This window comes from Parasteatoda tepidariorum, chromosome 8, assembly GCF_982258835.1.
Source record: "Parasteatoda tepidariorum strain Cologne lab strain chromosome 8, Ptep-v5.0, whole genome shotgun sequence".
Classification (NCBI taxonomy): Eukaryota; Metazoa; Arthropoda; class Arachnida; order Araneae; family Theridiidae; genus Parasteatoda; species Parasteatoda tepidariorum.
The window spans coordinates 13,334,791-13,352,785 of record NC_141762.1 but is presented as its reverse complement, the minus strand read 5'-3'; the positions used below and the strand labels follow the sequence as shown (position 1 = coordinate 13,352,785).

General features: G+C 26.9%; 1 protein-coding gene across 5 annotated transcripts in view; it reads left to right on the top strand.

Moving 5' to 3' along the window:
• Positions 1 to 1,845: 1,845 nt before the first annotated feature.
• Positions 1,846 to 17,995, top strand: part of Ada3 (transcriptional adaptor 3) — a 34,873-nt gene continuing 18,723 nt past the window's right edge. Inside the window, exons 1-8 of one of the 5 annotated variants that reach the window (XM_087149857.1) lie at positions 1,846 to 2,257; positions 5,329 to 5,459; positions 7,015 to 7,175; positions 9,436 to 9,537; positions 10,740 to 10,877; positions 13,951 to 14,071; positions 15,753 to 15,846; positions 16,484 to 16,608. In XM_087149857.1, coding sequence (XP_087005983.1) covers positions 2,205 to 2,257; positions 5,329 to 5,459; positions 7,015 to 7,175; positions 9,436 to 9,537; positions 10,740 to 10,877; positions 13,951 to 14,071; positions 15,753 to 15,846; positions 16,484 to 16,608 — 925 coding nt within the window. In that variant the 5' untranslated portion in view covers positions 1,846 to 2,204. Of the gene's footprint in view, positions 2,501 to 2,554; positions 2,693 to 5,328; positions 5,460 to 7,014; positions 7,176 to 9,435; positions 9,538 to 10,739; positions 10,878 to 13,950; positions 14,072 to 15,752; positions 15,847 to 16,483; positions 16,609 to 17,995 lie in introns of those variants that run through there. The other 4 variants (XM_087149858.1, XM_087149861.1, XM_087149862.1 and 1 more) reach the window with 4 other exon arrangements.

The window sequence follows — 17,995 nt, the reverse complement described above, 5'->3', positions numbered from 1 at the left end:
TGGCTAATGGTCTCTAAACATGAAAAAGAAATTGTAATGTAATCTGTTAAAAAAAAAATTTCTGGCATTTGCCTGGACATTTTACATTTCATGTTTATTTTGCCCTTCATAAATTTCTTGTTTAACACATTTACTGGTTTTAATTTATACCTACTCTTAAGATGAAGTAGAGATTGTAATATGGTGTATAAATTTTCTTCTGGCATAAGTAATTTATTTATCATTATTATTTTTTGGCTTTTATAAATTTTATGCTTGAAGTATTAATCAATTTCCGTTTCCAGCTGATAGTCTTTACAGATGATTTCTTTTCTGGCTTTTGCCAGGAACTTTTTTTTTTCATTTTCTTACATGTCATGTTTGACTTATTAATTAATTCTTTAAAGATATATTTCAGAAATTAAATCAATATAGTTGTTTATTTTTATAGCTAGTGCTCCCTAAACGTGAAGAATAAATTGTAATAGGATATATTAACCTGCAGTTTTTTTTGCTTCTTTAGATTTTTCTGACATTGCCCTGAAATTTAAATATTTTCTATTTTTTGCCATTCCATTCATAGATTTCATGTTTGAAGTATTAATTATTTTTATAGCTAGTGATCTCTAAAGATGAAGAAATTATAGTGTGGTGAATTAATATATATTTTCTTAAGTTTATTTGAAATTACTCTAAATGTTTTGGATCCTAGAGCTTTTTTTCCTCATGAATAATGTGTGAAGTATCATCCTTTGAATCATCAAAAAATGTATTGCTAAATAATTGACTCCATTGAAGCTGATGTTTAGTGAAACTATGCAGCTCTTTGGGGTCAGTCATATTTGGCCAAGAGTTAATGAAGCAGAAGCAAGAGTGTTCTTCCGATGATAATTGCCACGGTATGACTTTTTTTATCTATTAATATGTAGTTATCCAGCATATTAGTCCAAATTTAAAGATTGATATTTCTTTTTTTTTTTAATTATTGTTAAAGGTATTTAATTGTTTCAGTCATGTTTTCCTAAACTTTTTATGCTTGCCTTTTTATTATACAGAAATTTATTATTATTTTTTTGACAAAGTAGTTTATTAAAAGTTGTTAAAAAAGTTTCTAAAATTAACTATTTGAACAGAGGCAGAGTTTCCTAAAAAATTGCATCAAAGGGCAATAAAAGCATAATTTTTATTTAAAAAGTATTAAGGGAAAAACAATTTTAATACAGTTCCTTCAAAGTTTAACATTCAATTAATTAAAATCAATAGCTATCCAATTGAATTTATAATTAATTTTTATTTTACGTTTAATTAATTTTAGAACTACTAAAATAGCATTTAACTTTGTGAATTTGTTTTAGAAAAATGTAAAAAAAAAAGGAAATAATGTCTGAAAGATAACTTCTCTTTTACCAAAAAACTAAATTAATAAATGTTTGCTTTTGCATGATGTATGCCCTGAGAAAATTCTATAACATCACTATAAAACAAAGTCTCAAAGCTAAAAACCAAGCAATATTTAATAATAATTTTGACTAGTCTGAAATAATAAAAATGAAATTGGCACATGATTTTATAGGTTCATTTCAAAAAATTTCAATAAAATAATCATCAAAAAATGTATCTCAAAAAAATATATTGGCCTGCTTAATCTTAAGTAAATTCTTTGAAATCACTGAAAAATCAATCGAATCAATTACGTAAAAAAGAAAATCAACAGATTCTTTAATTATTATTTAAATGAAACGGACTATTTCTTTAAACGTTTTTACAGTACTTAAAATTAGTAATCATCCCCTGATGAGGAGAGGGACGGAGACTTTTCTTCCCCCTCACCCAGAACTTGTTTTTGCCAGAGCTTTTACTCTGGCCGTTAGGCGGAGTTCTGTAGCTAGGTACAAAGTTTGTTTGGGAGGGTGAAAAAGATCTGCTTCCGTTTTTTAAGCGCGAGCTGAATATCCTACCGCTTTAGGATCCATGGGCCAAAGTCATGGAATCGGTCTTCTCCCCAGATGGCGTATTCGAGCATTGCGATCGCCTCATGGATCCATGACTCCATGCTTTGGCCATGGATCGCCTATTCCTTGTAGTAGGGAATTTTACACAATTTCCCTTTCCTTTTTCCTTTTCAAGCAGGGAATTTTTTTCATCAAGAAAGACATTCTAAACGATGTGTTTTAACAAGACAAGTTCGTAAAAAGCTTTCCAGGTTTCCCTTTTATTCAGCTTGTATGCCAAGGAGCAAACGAAATCAACTCAAAAGTTCGAAAAATTTGTTAGTGAGGTGAGTGTTGGTGGTTTGTAGTTGTTGATGTTTGTTGATTTTCATTAAAGTGAGTTATGATTTTGTTCTCTTAATTTATTGACATATTTATAATCTTAATTATCGTATTTAGCTGAACTTTTTTGGATCTATTCCCCCTATTGTAGCGAATATGAAATCATAGTTTATTTTGGCGCATCTGTTATAGGGTCTAATCAGAAATTACATTTATACGGCAATGTAACGTTTTATTTATCTGTGTTGGTAAAATTCTATGTTTATTTATTTTGCTTAAAATGCTTAGATCATCATATACCATTGGTAGAGACGCTTGATTATCATGTGATATCGCAAAAAATACTGTTCTTCATACTTTCAAATCATTCTGAAATATGCTTAATAATTTGGCTTAATCCTAGTACACGGTGCGCGGAGAATTTGGCGATCTTTGGAAGGGTGATTAAGTTCAATTTTTTTTGTTTTTTTTTTTTGTGGGAAAGTAACCACCTGAAGGCTGACTTCCACATGTTTTTTTTTCTTTTTTTAATTTGCAAGTTTAAAATCCACTTGATACCTTGGCGTGACGGATCAAAATATCTCTCTTTTTTTCATTGGTTTATGTATTTACCATTTTCAAGTTAAGATTTTTTATATATTTCTCTTCCCCAATTGACATTAATTGACAAACATTATCTTGTAATGTTTATTATGATTTTTTCCTTAATTTTTTTTATTTAAACTTATTAGACTAAAACATGAACAAAATAAGGATTTAAAAAACTTTTGAAGGCAAATATTATTTGGATGTAGTTAATAGTTTTATTTGCAATTAAAATTTATAATTTTGTCAAAATGGAGAAATAATAGTGATCAAAATTATAGGGATATTTTTATCTTGAAAATTTGTTGCACACTCACTACAATCAACAAAGTGCTAAAAAGATTTTAAACTTAGTAAAATTATTAAAAATAAATGCATGGAAGTTTGCCTGGTATTGACTACTAGTTATAGCCTTGGAGTTGGCTCTATTCTATGAATATGATGTGCCACTGCACTATAGCCGCCAATATTTGGTGGTTATTTTGCCCAGGTATAAATATGAAAATCTTCCCTAGACAATTTTCATGTTAAATCAGAGTGCTTTTTAAACTCAAAATTGCCAAAAGTTTCAAAAATGAAAACTATATAAATGGGCTATAAAATGCTTTTTGTTTTTTATTCACCTTTTTTTCAAAAAAATGTTGAAAATTCTAGACTCAAGGTGTTAAACATCATTTACTAATACTTATTGACAAAAGCAATACTTTGTTGAGCAATAGAAACCCTGCTTTCTTTTCTTTTTCGCAAAATTCTTTTTTTTTTTTTTTATATATATATATATATTTTTTAATAGCATCCACTTTATAATTTGTTATAAATAAAGTTATGTGTTAATAAAATGAAAAGTGAATTACACATATTATTCATGAACATTTTTATAATAAATATGGTACTGTTTGGTTATCGGAACCATAAAGCCAAGTTCGACAACATTTAGAAACAACACCAGATTCTGGTTTACAAATGTCACTGGCAAGTGATATTTCATATAAGTGTATCAAATAATACTGCTATCTTTAATAATAACTATATACATCAAACATCAAATACAAAAATATAGCGATCAATTTCAATAACTTAACATTTCAAAAGGATAACATTGAAATTATCCAACATAACCAGTGTTTCCACTAGACTTTGGAAACTATGGTTCATGGAACTCATAACTTTTAATTTTGTGCACTTTTTTTCACCTAAAGTGGGTCCCATTTTAATATAATATAAATCCTATTTTTAAAATATTTTTACATGAAAAGTTATCCTTTATGGCTCAAATAAAATCATTAAAATACAATAATCAATTGATTTAGTAATAATTTGACAAATAATTATAACCAAAATATCCATGCACTTGTTTTTAAACTTTCAAATCAGATGATTTTTCCCAATGTTAGTAAGATGCACAATTTTTTTTTTAATATCTACACACTTATGTATTTATGCTGAATTGATCATTGACTCATCTATGCTGAATTGATCATGTGAAACAAGAATTTGCTAAGGGAAGGCTAAAGCATCCATCAATGAGAAGTAACGTGTTTTATTAAAAAATTTAAAAATGAGCAATAAATTAACAACAACTATGTAACTAAACAAAAAAAAATATGTTAAAGAAATAATTTAAGCTTTAATGAAATGTTGAAAGGTACAAAAATAATGAGGATGGTAATTCAGTAATCAAATATTTACATATTATTCCAGTTTTTTTCTTCAACCTCTCAGATTTTACACCCAATTTATTGCATTACTTTAAATAATACTCAAGAGTCTTTTTCTAGTGAACATTTCTTGTGCATGTAAAGACAGATTTAGAATAATCTGATCAAGAAATTCGATGCAATTCTAAATGCTGCTAAGTGTTTATAAATATTTAAAAGCTTTGAATTGTTTTCTGTTTAATTGAGAATTCCTATTCATGCTTTATGCATATTTGAAGTATATGATTTTTAAATAATTATTGACTTAAACATTAATGCATAGGTGTCAAAGTTATACAAAAATATAATTTACTTGTAATCAAAGTAATGTGATTACAGGTAATCATAATGATATGTGACCATAATTACATATAACCATGATTACATGTAACAGTTTTATACCATTGGGCTAGGGGGCGTTCAAAGGAAGGGGACAAAAGGGGTTTTGTCTTGATCATCATATCGACTACTAAATGTTTTATTCTTTCTAGATAGGGAAAAAAATTTCTATGACGATATTATGAAAAGTTTCTCTATAAATTCATGTAATGTTTGTAATAAGAGAGTTTTATATTATTTTTTTAACTCTAAATCAACCCTTTATTCAAAGAAACGTCAAACATTTTTTTATATAATTAAAAGTTATATAATAAATGAGAATCACTGTGTAAATTCTGTTTCTAAAAATAATTTTTAACATATGCACTGAAAGTGAAAGTTGATATCCCTGATTTGAAACAAAAGTTATAAATAATGCCAAATACTTTTAATTTTATTTATTTACATTTTATAAGTAAAACCATGAAGGGGAAAGGAAAAGGCAAGAGTGAAGTGAAAGTCAAAACAGAAGCTGTTTACGATCTTCCAGCTAAAGCACCTGAGCTTCCTATTGCTGACATCAATAATTGTCCGATTTATAATGCAGGTAATAAAAAGAAGTACTTACAATACTGTTCCTTTTTTTTCCCTTATGAAATATAAAATTATGTTATGTAAAATATATTTTTATCATATGTTGTTGACTCTCTGAAATCTGCATATTTTGATACTAGAAGCTTTGCTGATTTTAGAATTTTAGATTCTACATTAGAATTTACAGTTTTTAGAATTCTAGGATGATTTACTTAACCTTTCTAATTCAGACAGAATTTTAAGCACTCTTTTGTTTGCATAATTTTATGCATGAGTAAAATCCCTTCCTTAAAGCCATAATCATAATAAGATGTAAAATTATAGGAAAAAAAATCTATGTTCCACACAAAAAAGCAGGAGTATATTGAAATTATTATAAAATATAAACCAAAGTTTTTATAAAATATCTTGATTAACAATAGATAACACTGTATAAAACAAATAATCTAATCAATCACTTAAATATGATCCATTTTATATTCCTTTTTGCAGTTCTAGATCCATCCAATTTTGTGTTTTAAATAAAAGGAAATCAGAGGTAATGTTCATTATAGAATTATATTTTTTGGAATAAATGATAGAAAATAATAATATGAATAAAAAAAATTACAAATGGAAAGAACTGCAGATGATCTGGATGAAATGAAATGTTTTCATTAAAGTAGATGAGACTAATTACAATAAAATCAGTAACACTTAATAGGAGAGCACAATACTGATAAGAATATTAAAGTTCCATTAAAATTTGCTTGTTTTACATCCTTTACAAGTTCAACCTACGGATAATTTGAAGTTTGCAATTGGGAAAATAGAGGAAACAAACAGTTATCTAACAATAATCGTAACATTGATAATTTTAAAAACTTCAAAAAGTATGTAAATTGAAATTATAGTTAGATGTATTTTGTTACTAATTGTTTGACCACACAAAAGTCATGTTTTATTGTTACTAATTTGCATTCTGTTAATTGCCTAATTAAAAAAATTATCACTTAATTTATAATTTAGGTCTCCTAGTTAAATTTAATGAATATTTAATTACTTTAAGAACCTTTAGTTCAACTTGGAGGAAGAAACCCAATTTAAGAAAACGATATATTAACATTTTTAAAACCTTGATTTTTTTAATCCCTTAATTATAAGCTGGGGGCAGAAAATTCTCAGAACTTAATAGTTCCTTTGAAGGTAGTTTTTCTTTTGTTTAAAATCCCCTGAAAGTAGAATTATTATTATTATTTTTAAACTTTTTTAAAGTAAAGTTTGTGCATATATTGCTAAAATTTATTGATTATAATTTTTTTTCTTTAACAATGAAAATTTTTTTTTTTTGATTTTACACATTTCTTAGAAATGTTTTTTTTAATGATAAAAAAATTTCATCAATTTATTTAAATTAATTAAATTTGTTCAAAGCTGCCTTAATTTCCCCCAAATCTTGTTCATATTATTTGACGTATTCTGCACCAATGATTTAGTATTTATATTGTTTTAATTTTTTGAAGTTATTATTTTTGCATGTTTAATCATTCAGTGATTGTTCGTATCTAAAAGTAATATTCATGTTGCAGGCGTGAAGAAAGAAGGCAAAGGTGTACTGTTTAAAGATTTAGTATCTCTACAGTATGAACTGGAATACATGCAAGTTTGTATGTTAAGGAGACAAGAGAAGCTTAAGGTTGAAATCTCCAATCTTGAAAATCCAGCAGCTAAAAGAAACAAAAGATCAAGAGTATGCAAATACATTCATTTTATTCTAATGATTTTATGCTACCTATAGCTGAGATTAGACCTGAAACTAAGCACTGGTCACATGGCGAGTCAACAAAAGAAAGTGGTGCCTTAAATAAAATAAACTACCGGTATTTTTATTTTCTCATCACTATTTTAAAAAATTGTTTAATGAGAAAAATACATCAATGTAGAAAGATACTCTGGAAAGCAGAATTTTCGTTAAAATGTGAAATGTTTCCATTCAAAATTTTGAGAATTCATGGTGGAAAGATTCACGTGAAAGCAGAGTTTTTGAACAATTCACATTTTTCAAAGTTGTAATGTATTTTGCCTGCCCAAATATTTTTACATTAACAGGGGTCGCATTCCCCCTAAAATTCATAAAATTCCTAAAACTATGTGCAAACCCTAAAATTCCTAAAAATCTGATAAAATTTTGTTGGTGTTCCTAAAAAATTAGAGTTATAGGCTAAATATAAATAAGAAAGCAATAATCTGAAATATAAGAATTAAACTACATTAATTAAAACTGTTTTAATTTTGCCACATGGGAATTCTGATCCTGAGAGAGGTTTTTCGATAAATAAAGCAATGCTTAATGTGAGTCACCATGAGAATACTATTATGTCTCTTAGACTAATCAAAGATACCATTCGAAATTATGGAGGAGTGTTGAATATCACCACAACACTATTGAGGGCAGTAAAAGAATCACACAAATCATATCAAGAATATTTTAGAAAAATGATCATGATTAATTTGCTTTTCTCTAACTTCTAATATAAATTGCTGATTTGAAATCTAATAATATGACATAATAATTTTTCTTAATGAAGTAAGTTAAAGGGTAATAATAAAGTTTTGATTAAGAAGGTAAAAATTATATAGAAATCCAAGTTGGTGTTAATTTATTTTTTTTCTTGATTTATTCTCACTTTTGCCTGTTCCTGAATTGGGTATAATATAGCCTACGTCACAGGTTGTGTTGTTCCTACTAAATTTAACCCATGAACGGCATTTTCTGCGAGCCTAACTTCAAGCCACAAATAAACAAACGAAGTGTTCGATCGTTTAAATAGCTGCTCGCCAGATTTTATTGCATTATAAAGAAAAGTTATTGAAACTAAATACAACTAAATAAACAACAACAACTAAAACAAATAACAACAACTACTAATAACAATAACTAAATAAACAACAACTAAATTCCATTCGTTTAGCATTGCGTCATATGTTGTTCCTACTAAATCGAAGTAGTTGTGTTTTTTTCATATTATACCCAATTATGCACTTAATTTCTGATAGGTAATGTGTAAAGTTGAAATTTCATTTTTACACTTTAGAGATTTCATTCTTGACTTAATAAATTTCAGAGCTTTATTTTATGGCTTGCAATTATTTATGATATGTGTGGATGAATTGTAATAATCTTCTGTTATGTAATAAACTACCGTGTGATCTGTTTTTATCCTAGCAAAATCATATATTACTTCTAAAATTTACCTAAAATTTTTTGAAAAAAGCTCCTAAAATTACCCTAAAATTTTTAAAAACTTTGCTGCTACCCCTGCATTAAGTTCTTCAGTACGTCAGTATCTTTAATTAAATGTTCTCACATATTTATCTTATTTTTATTGTTTAATTTACTTTTTATAGCCATTGATTAAATTGAACATAAATTTTTTAAAAATATATTTTAATCCAAGCAAGAAAGTTTACAAAAATTGCCTATTAAATGAAACAGATCCTATCGCCAACTCATTAGATTGTAGGAAAAAGTAGTTACTGAGTCATTAAAGTCTACTGTCCACTGGTTACTAACTGAAAATTTTAATTTTTTATGTCTAGCTGAGATACCAAGTCTCCTGAATTTTTCTGGATAATAAATTGGTAAACTTGAAATTAAATGCTTGTTCCTGATTGCTTGAAGAATTTCTTAGCTCTCCATTTTTTACTTGAAATTTTAAAGGTTATTATTTTTGTAACCCGTTCAATGATTGCTTGCATTAGGAAAGTAATATTCATGTTGCAGATGTGAAGATAATGTGAAGGGAGAGGAAAATTTTTTGGAATAATTTTTTTTCTGAAGAAAAGTACTTTGAATATATTTTACTCAAATGATGAAAAAATTTTTGGAATAAATCTTTTTCTAAAGAAAAATACTTTGAATATATATTACTCCTACTAATAAGTATTTAATACTTAATTAACTATTTTTAACAAATTCCTTTATGAATTAAATTTTTCTTGCTTTTTAGTCTTCCGATTCTGGTGGGAAGAATGCCAAACAATCAAAAAAGTGTAAAGGCAATGGTAAAAAAGCTTCCACTCCTTGTCGACCAAAGAACAAATTTGTTCAGGTAATTAGTTTAGTTTTGCTCAATAAAAAGCTTTTTTATTTCCAGGTTATATTGTTATAATGAAACAGCTTACTCTTTTTCTGGTTAACTGTTACAAATTTTTAATTAAATTAAGAAAAGAGAATTGTAAGATAATTAATGTAGCCTAAATAAGGCTTAAATGCAAAATAAGTATTGAATTTTTTTTAATTGAGTATATACTGTACCACAGCGGTTCCCAATTTTTTTCGACTACGTAGCCCTAAATAATCAGTCTTCTCATGACAGATTTTGTAAAGAAAGTTTATTAAGTTAATTGTGATAATATAATTTATCACAATTAACTTAATTTGTAATAATAATAATAACATTAATATAATTGTAATAATAATAATAACATTAATATAATTGTAATAATAATAATAACAATTAACTTATAAATTTATAAGATAATTAATGTAGCCTAAATAAGGCTTAAAAGCAAAATAAGTATTTAATTTTTTTTTATTGAGTATATACTATACCACAGAGGTTCCCAATTTTTTTCAACTACACTGCCCTAAATAATCAGTCTTCTCATGACAAATTTGGTAAATAAAGTTTATTAAGTTAATTGTGAACATTATAACTTATAAAAGACTATTTTAAATATTTAATTAGTGGTATGAAGATTTTTAACTGTTTTATTATTAATAATCTTAAATTATGTTTTCTATCAGGCAGTGAATTTTCAATCATTGTGCTAGATCTAGTCTTGTTATGAATTTGTTTTTGGTGTAGATACATAAATAAGCTGAGAAGAAATAAAATAAGGCAAATTATGGTCTGAAAATGAAAACTTTGCAGAACTAGGTTGAAAATGTTTATTTGTCCTTAGAAATATTATATTTTCTTTTACAAAAGTGCCATTTCTATTTCTTTTGGCATTTTGCTTGAAGGAATTTCATGAAGGCAACCTAAAGATTAAATTAATTTTGAATTATAAGATGGATCTAAACATAATTTGAGGTTTCAAAACCCCTCACTGGTTATAAAAAGTACTAACTCAAAACTCTCGGAACCCCTTTAACTCTTCAATGGAACATCATTTGGGAACCGTGGCTATACCCTATAGTTTAATTTTGGTAATGTCATTTGGTACATATGCTTTTAATCTTTCTTCTACTGTTCTTTCAAATATGATAATTTTTTAATAAAATAGATTAAAAGCTAATTCATTACAGCCTCCACCAAGGTCTTATGAGTGTGGGGTCACGGATGCCCTAGTTGAAACTCCTAAACCCACAAAAAATGATGGTCCTTCTCGATTTTGGTCCTTCATTGAACCCTACTGTGCTGACATCACTGAGGATGATATTAAGGTATTTAAGTACATCTCTTTTAATATTTATAAAATCAGGAATTTTTTTAATGTTTTAAGGAAGCAATTAGTATATCTTATTGAAGCAATTAGTATATCTTATAACTGACAATAGTTTGTCAGTTGCTGTTACTCATTAGCTAAATTAGTTTGTAGTACTGTAGTGTTCTGGAAAGCCAAGGTCATTGTCACTGGATCATTTGTTAAGTAAAATGTAACTGTTTATAACAAAATATTAACATGATTAAACTATGAACTAGAAAGATATGCTTGTGTAGCTTCTAGCTGTAGTTTTAATTAGGTTGTTTTTTTAAAAGCAAATGGACTAACCAAATGCAGATAAAATGATCTTAAGTATTGGTCCAGTTGTTTACAAATAGGGTTGCTTTTGGAACCGTATACTCTTTGAATTTAAGAGAGATTACTTTGCGAAATCTGAAGATAAGTAGCGTGTCTTTTATTCTCAAGTCTTGCTACATGTTTGGTATTGTTCTTTATCCTGTCTAGATTGCTATATTGCATTTAATTTCTGTATTTGCTTGCCTATAAATGTTCTACCATCCTCTATGGAGCAGGCTGCCCTATTGATTTGGGACCATTAAAAAAAAATTTCTAGTTTTTTTAATACTAATAGTAGGAAAAGTTTTTAATTTACTCTTTTTCTTATTTCGACTTCAAAGTCTAAGTGGTTAGATCAAGGCATTATCTGACATGTCTATATTTTTGACCTTTAAAGTTTTGAACTCATCCTTATTTCTTACTCTGTGCACGAGTTCTTTTTTTATTGTTGCTCCCCTCGCTCCAGTCTCATAAGCAATTAAATTTTTTATATATTACCATGCTGAACTATGCATAACATATTTCAAACATTTAAAAACAAAATTATTTTCCTATTTCATTTTTTTTTTTCTATAAATAAAAATCATCATCAGTATAATTTTTATTATTTTTATACCACAACCTTGAATTGAGTGCAGAATAAAATCTATTTTGAGAGATTTCCTCTACATCTACCTAAAACAATAGAATTCGAAAACCATTATATGGTTGCTGATGTCTTGATTTCATTAAAACTCTCTATTATTTCTCACGCTTTCTTTTACGCCAACACATTTGAATGCGTGAGGCTAAAAAAATGTGCCTTGGCATTAGATTTAATCAACTAATAGTCAATACGGATTCTTGTACTTTTCTTGGCAAAAACCATGCCAGAAGAGACACATATTTTTGATTTCTTGGTGGACGGAGGTGTCCTGTGGGGTTTAACCCTGCAGGCACACCCTCTGGACTATTTTCAAAATATATTAGTTTTTATGTACATGAATATTTTTTTTTACTTTGGAGTTCCATATAATTCCATATTTCTGAAATAAAATACTTTCATTATTTATCGAATTTAATTCTTCATTAAAGCAATTCCTATTGTTTAATATGCACATCACTCTTGCCTACATCACACTGGAATAATATATGAGAAATTGAAAATACATTCATCAACATTTTCAAATCATGGTAATTCATTGAACTTCTTCAATAAATAGTAATTTCTTAAGCACCAAAACCTTCCTGGATACATATACATGTGTGTGTGTATATATATACATGTGTAAGTTAAAGATACAACTAAAACAAGAAAAAAAATTTAAAGAGGAAAAATTATTACTCAATAAATTGTTTTTGAAAAATTTAAAAAAAAAAAAGTTGTAAAACAACATAAGGAAGAGCTGTAATCTCGTTGTCAGCTCACACCATTATATTCACAAAAAGAGTACTTTCTAATATTGGATGCAACCAAGCAAAATATATCAATACAATAGTGTGAGGAGTACAAAAAAAAAAGATTTTTAAAAATTATTTATTTTTTAAAATAAATAAATTATTTACAGTTGATTTTACAGCTGTATCACTGTTTGCTCGCATTTTTGCAAACAAGTACAGTATTTTTTTCCTTCCTTTTATTGTGCTGAAATTATTATTTCCATAGTGAAGATATTTTTCAAAATTCAATTGTTTAGAACGACTTTTATCGCTAATTTTCTTTTTAATGTGTAACTCAAAAGAAATTATTGAGTCCAATTTTTGAGGAAGACAAAATTAAAATACACAGCCACACTAGTTCTCTAAATTTTACAATTTTTCAATTTGCTAAACATCTGTAAAAAGATTAATATCTTTTTTGATTTTAGCTCTCGTGATTTTACCTCAAATTCCTTTATTTGTCTGAAATATTATATTGAGTGGTGCTTTAAGAGATTTTTAATTAATGAGGAGGACATATACCCAATGAGGCCTGGGCTAAATTTAGATAAATAAATTTTAAATATTATGTTCAATTGTGTGCTAAAACTTTTGTATAATTAGCATTTATCAATGAAACTGTATTTATTGGTTCACAACAATGCAATTCTGGCTTATTTATCCCCTTATTACTAGCATATTTTTCTGAAACATCCTCACAATGCCTCACTTAGGCTTAAATATATTTACAACTTGTTTTTAGCTTGTTAAAAAGGCTTTATATCATTTTTTTTAAAATTATTTTATCATGTTTCATATATCAGTTATTAAAATTTTACATTAGCTATTTTAGAAAGTATTTTCAATGCACTTAATCTATTGTAGTAATTCTAGGAAATGTTAAATCTGTCAATAAACGCAAACATTTAAATCTTTTATGGAAATATTTATTGAATTGTTTACACAATGTTAATAATTTTTTTTTTATTAAAAAGCTTTTCCTTGTCTATATGTTAACATCAGTGTATGAGATGTTGACATTCTACAAAATATCTAGTCATTATTTAGAATGCCTATCATAGTTAGGCAAAAAAAAAAAAAAAATGAATCATGAAAATTATTATATTCTTTGCTATTCATAGTATAGAAAGTCTGTAGGATTTTCATGTCTATAAAATGCTAGGCAATGTCTGAAATATTTCTCAGATGGTTTGTCAATAGAATGCCTTGGCAATGTTAAAAATATTAATCATTTTATACTTCATCAGGTAACTTTAGGCAGTCTATTAAGATTTCAACTATCTACAGTGACATATTTATATATTTATTTCTCTTAGTCGATTGAAACCTGGATTAACTCACACGAAGAGGATGCAGAGTACCAAAAAATACCTGAATTGGGAAATCATTTTGCTGAACAGTGGCCAAAAGATGAAATGAGTGAAGAATTAAAAGAAGGTATGGGAAAATTCATTTGCTTCTGTAATATTTATTGTGTAGAATTGTTTTTCAAATTGATATCCAAAGTGATTTATTCATAGTTTTTTATTCTTTTGCTTTTTTAATTTGAAACAAATAATTTAGGTCAGAAAAGTATTGTTAAGTTATTTTACTGTAATTTCAAATAATTAATTTTTAAGTAATTCAAAGACTTTGTAATTAATGTGCTGGAAGATGAAAGTTAAACTTGTAATGCTTTCGGTTTCATTTTTGCTATTTTTTAGCTGATATATAGAAGAATGCCCTTGCGTAAAAAATATCTGAAAGTTAAAAATTCTGTTTGAAAAAATTTCTGTATTTTACAGATTTTTAACTCTCTATAAATGTTGATACATTTAAAAAAAAATTATTAGTGTCTGTAGTTTTGTTAAAATGTCATGGCTGATTTGAAATCGCAATTAAAAAAATTATCTTGAACGCTTTGAATATGTACATTTTCTAAAGTAAAGTCAGTCTCAGTTTTTTCAGATAGTTGAGAGTTCCTGCTGCATAATGAAATACAATTTATTTATTTCTTAAATGGACTTATTGTAATAACTGCTGAAATTATTCATTACACAAATATATATTAAGCTTTTGCTTTCATGATTTGTTTAATGGAGACTTTGATATATGCAATTGCTGTAGTATTTATTAAACACTTTAAATCAAGTTGCGTGTAATATGATTTAGAAGGGGAAAATAAGGATTGAACCTTAAAGTACATAAATCTATTTTTATATATATAATCTACAAATCTATTTTTTTAATAATGTAAAAGTAGAACATTATGCTATTTATTTATAAATATCTATTCAATGAATAAAGTGTGAAACAGCAAAACCAGTCCCTTAATCTATAATGCAATAGCAAATATTTATTTATTTTTATTAGTAAATCTATTAAAACGACATGTTTTAATATGTTTAGTAATTCTATTAAAACAACAGTAATAGATTTTATGTTATGCACATTTTTTTTCCTTATTTTAAAATAAATTCATGTGAGTTTGTGATTAAATATCTTTATTTTGACTTATTTTTTTCCCTTTTATGTTTTTTAAACTATTTTTTATTGCAATTTCTTATAGAAGCTAATTTCTAGTTGATTATTTTTGCTTTAAATTCATATTTAGAACAATTTCTTTCTTAATACTGTTAGCCTATGAGTAATTTCTGCTTTTTTTTTTTTATTTTACCTAAACCCAGTGAATCCAATTATTCAATTCTCATTTTATAGTTTTTGTTAAATATGTTTGAAATCGTATACATTTAGCTTTTGTAATAAAAATTCCACATATTCATTAAATGAACAATTTTGCCATCAACAAATAATTATTTAATGTATAAACAAATTGAACTAATAAACTACCATTTGAAATTATTGGCTTTAAGCAGAAATGCTTTTAAAAAAATTTGTATAATAATAATTGTTGGCTAACTGACAATTTCTAAAATAGATCTAGCTGGTTTTATATTTAGTGTCTCATTACAAAAGTTGAAGGTTTTTATAATTATTGTCTATTCTAATATGTATATTATTGTTGCTTCAAAATGTAAGTTTTATAGTTTAGAAATTGTAGCACATTACAATAGTGATGAATGGGAAAGATCTGTATGATAACATTTAAAAGTAAATATTATTTTTTCTTTTGTTTTAGGTTCTAAAAGTGTTGAAAACCAAAAGGGATCTTTAGATACAGATTTAGCTTCTATGACTAAGGAAAAAGTCTTGAAATTAGGTGAAAAAGAATGGTAAAGGTTATTGATTATTTTTTACAGTGTTATAAATGTTTTTAATAATCCAGCCTTTAATTGCCGAATCCCAAAACAAAACTTTTATTTTCTTAATATATTTTCTGTAGTGATTAATAGGACAATTAAGTAACTTTTATTGCGACTGCAACCCAATAAAATTTGCATCTGACTAGTACTTTGCCAAATAATTTTTTTTTTCTGCGCGAGCCGCATCATCCACACAGTTTAAAATATAAATTGTCACATTAATTTGAATTTTTTTTTAAAACTTTAAATTGAAGATTTAATATGTCAAACTGCTATAATGTTGCTACTACTTAGAAGGTTTTTCTCAATGGCTGTACATGTTTGCAGCTATATATATATATTCTAAATGTTTAAATTACGAAAAAAATGAATAATGAGCATTTTTTGTGTCTACATCTTACTTACCCGATTAGCTCATTAATCAAGTAATGTATAATTTCAGAGGGGGTTTTGTCCCCAAAACACTCCCCTAAACTACGCCACTGACCATGGCGCAAAAAGGTTAAGAAACACTGTTCTAGAAGGTTAAGGCATGTTTATTAGGTTAGACATGTATTTAATGCTTATGTGTTATGTGGTTCTCATTTTTTATTCTTTGCTGTTTTAGCAAACAGATGGAAAGGAAAAATAATAGCCATCAAAATAATTCATTGATAAAGCGTCTTGTGTCAACATTAGTGCAGGAGAATGTTATGACACCTCTAGATGTATGTTTGTCTGAGTCTTCCAAAGGTAAACTTATTCAAAAGTCTAAAATCCAATTTGAGTTGTCAATCATAGTTAGTGCAATTATTCTGAAACTTAGTTTAAAGGGAAAATAATTTTTTTAATTGCTTTTCACTGTTATTAATGTATTGATAATTTAAGAAAATTAAAATTAAAAATATGTTACTAGATTATAATTTAATTTTAGAAAAAAATTAATTTTCTTGTTAGTTTGTACAGTTATTTTGAAACTATTTTGAAGGAAAAAACAGTTTATAAACTATAATATAAAAATGTCAAAAGCTCTGTTATTTGAATTCGATTTTATAGTTTTGATAGAGCAAAACTTACGGGCTTTTAACAAAAACGACAGCAAAAATAAACTGAATGCAAATTACTAATAACAATATCAAAATTTTGTATTAAAGGCATGTGTTAATATTATTTCTCCATATTAATTATAATTTCTAAAGCTCAATAGATGGCGCTCTGCTCAGTAATGTAAAATCATTAGTTTCTAATCAGTTTCCTCCATGACACTGTACCATTATCATCATCCTTCTTGTTATTAAATATATTTTATGTTAAAAGGCGTTTGTTATGATTGAAACCCCGAGATCTGAGATCATATCACCGTATTTAAAATTGGCGCTCCAACCTGGAGCTAAGAATTTGATTAAAGGTGAGTGCACTTGGTTTAAATAATGGATTCATACGATGATTTGAAGAATAAAAGGAAAACAATTCGCTCTTTAACCACTCGATTGATAACAAAAATTGAAAATTTGATGAATGATGATAATGTTGAAACTAAAGAAAAGATCGAAGAATTAATTGATTGTAAGGAACAATTAATTGATAAAAATGAAAGTTTGAAAGCAATAAATAATCGAATTGAACCACTAATTAAAAGTGAGGAAATAGAAACTGAAATTACTGGAATTGAAGAATATTCTGAAAAAATAATAAAGTGGCAATCTCGAATCGCAAGATTTTTGAAAGAAAACAATAAAGAAAGTAGAGGAGGAGAAGAATCATTTAACAGCGCACAATATGAAAAATCTAAATTTGTTAAAGACAGTAATGCAGTTAAACTCCCAAAACTAAGCATAAATAAATTTTACGGCGAAACAACATTATGGCTTGAATTTTGGAATCAATTTCAAATCGCGATCCATGAAAATGAAAGTTTAACTGAGGTACAAAAATTTACTTATTTAAAAACCTTACTGGGTGGAATTGCATTAAATGCTATTAAAGGGTTTGCTTTGACTAAAGAAAATTATATGAAAAGTATAGAATTGTTAAAAGATAGGTTTGGGCGCGAAGATTTAGTGATTAATAGTCATATGAATCGTCTATTAAATCTTGATCCCGTAAAAAATTCTAGCGATATTAGAGCATTACGGAATTT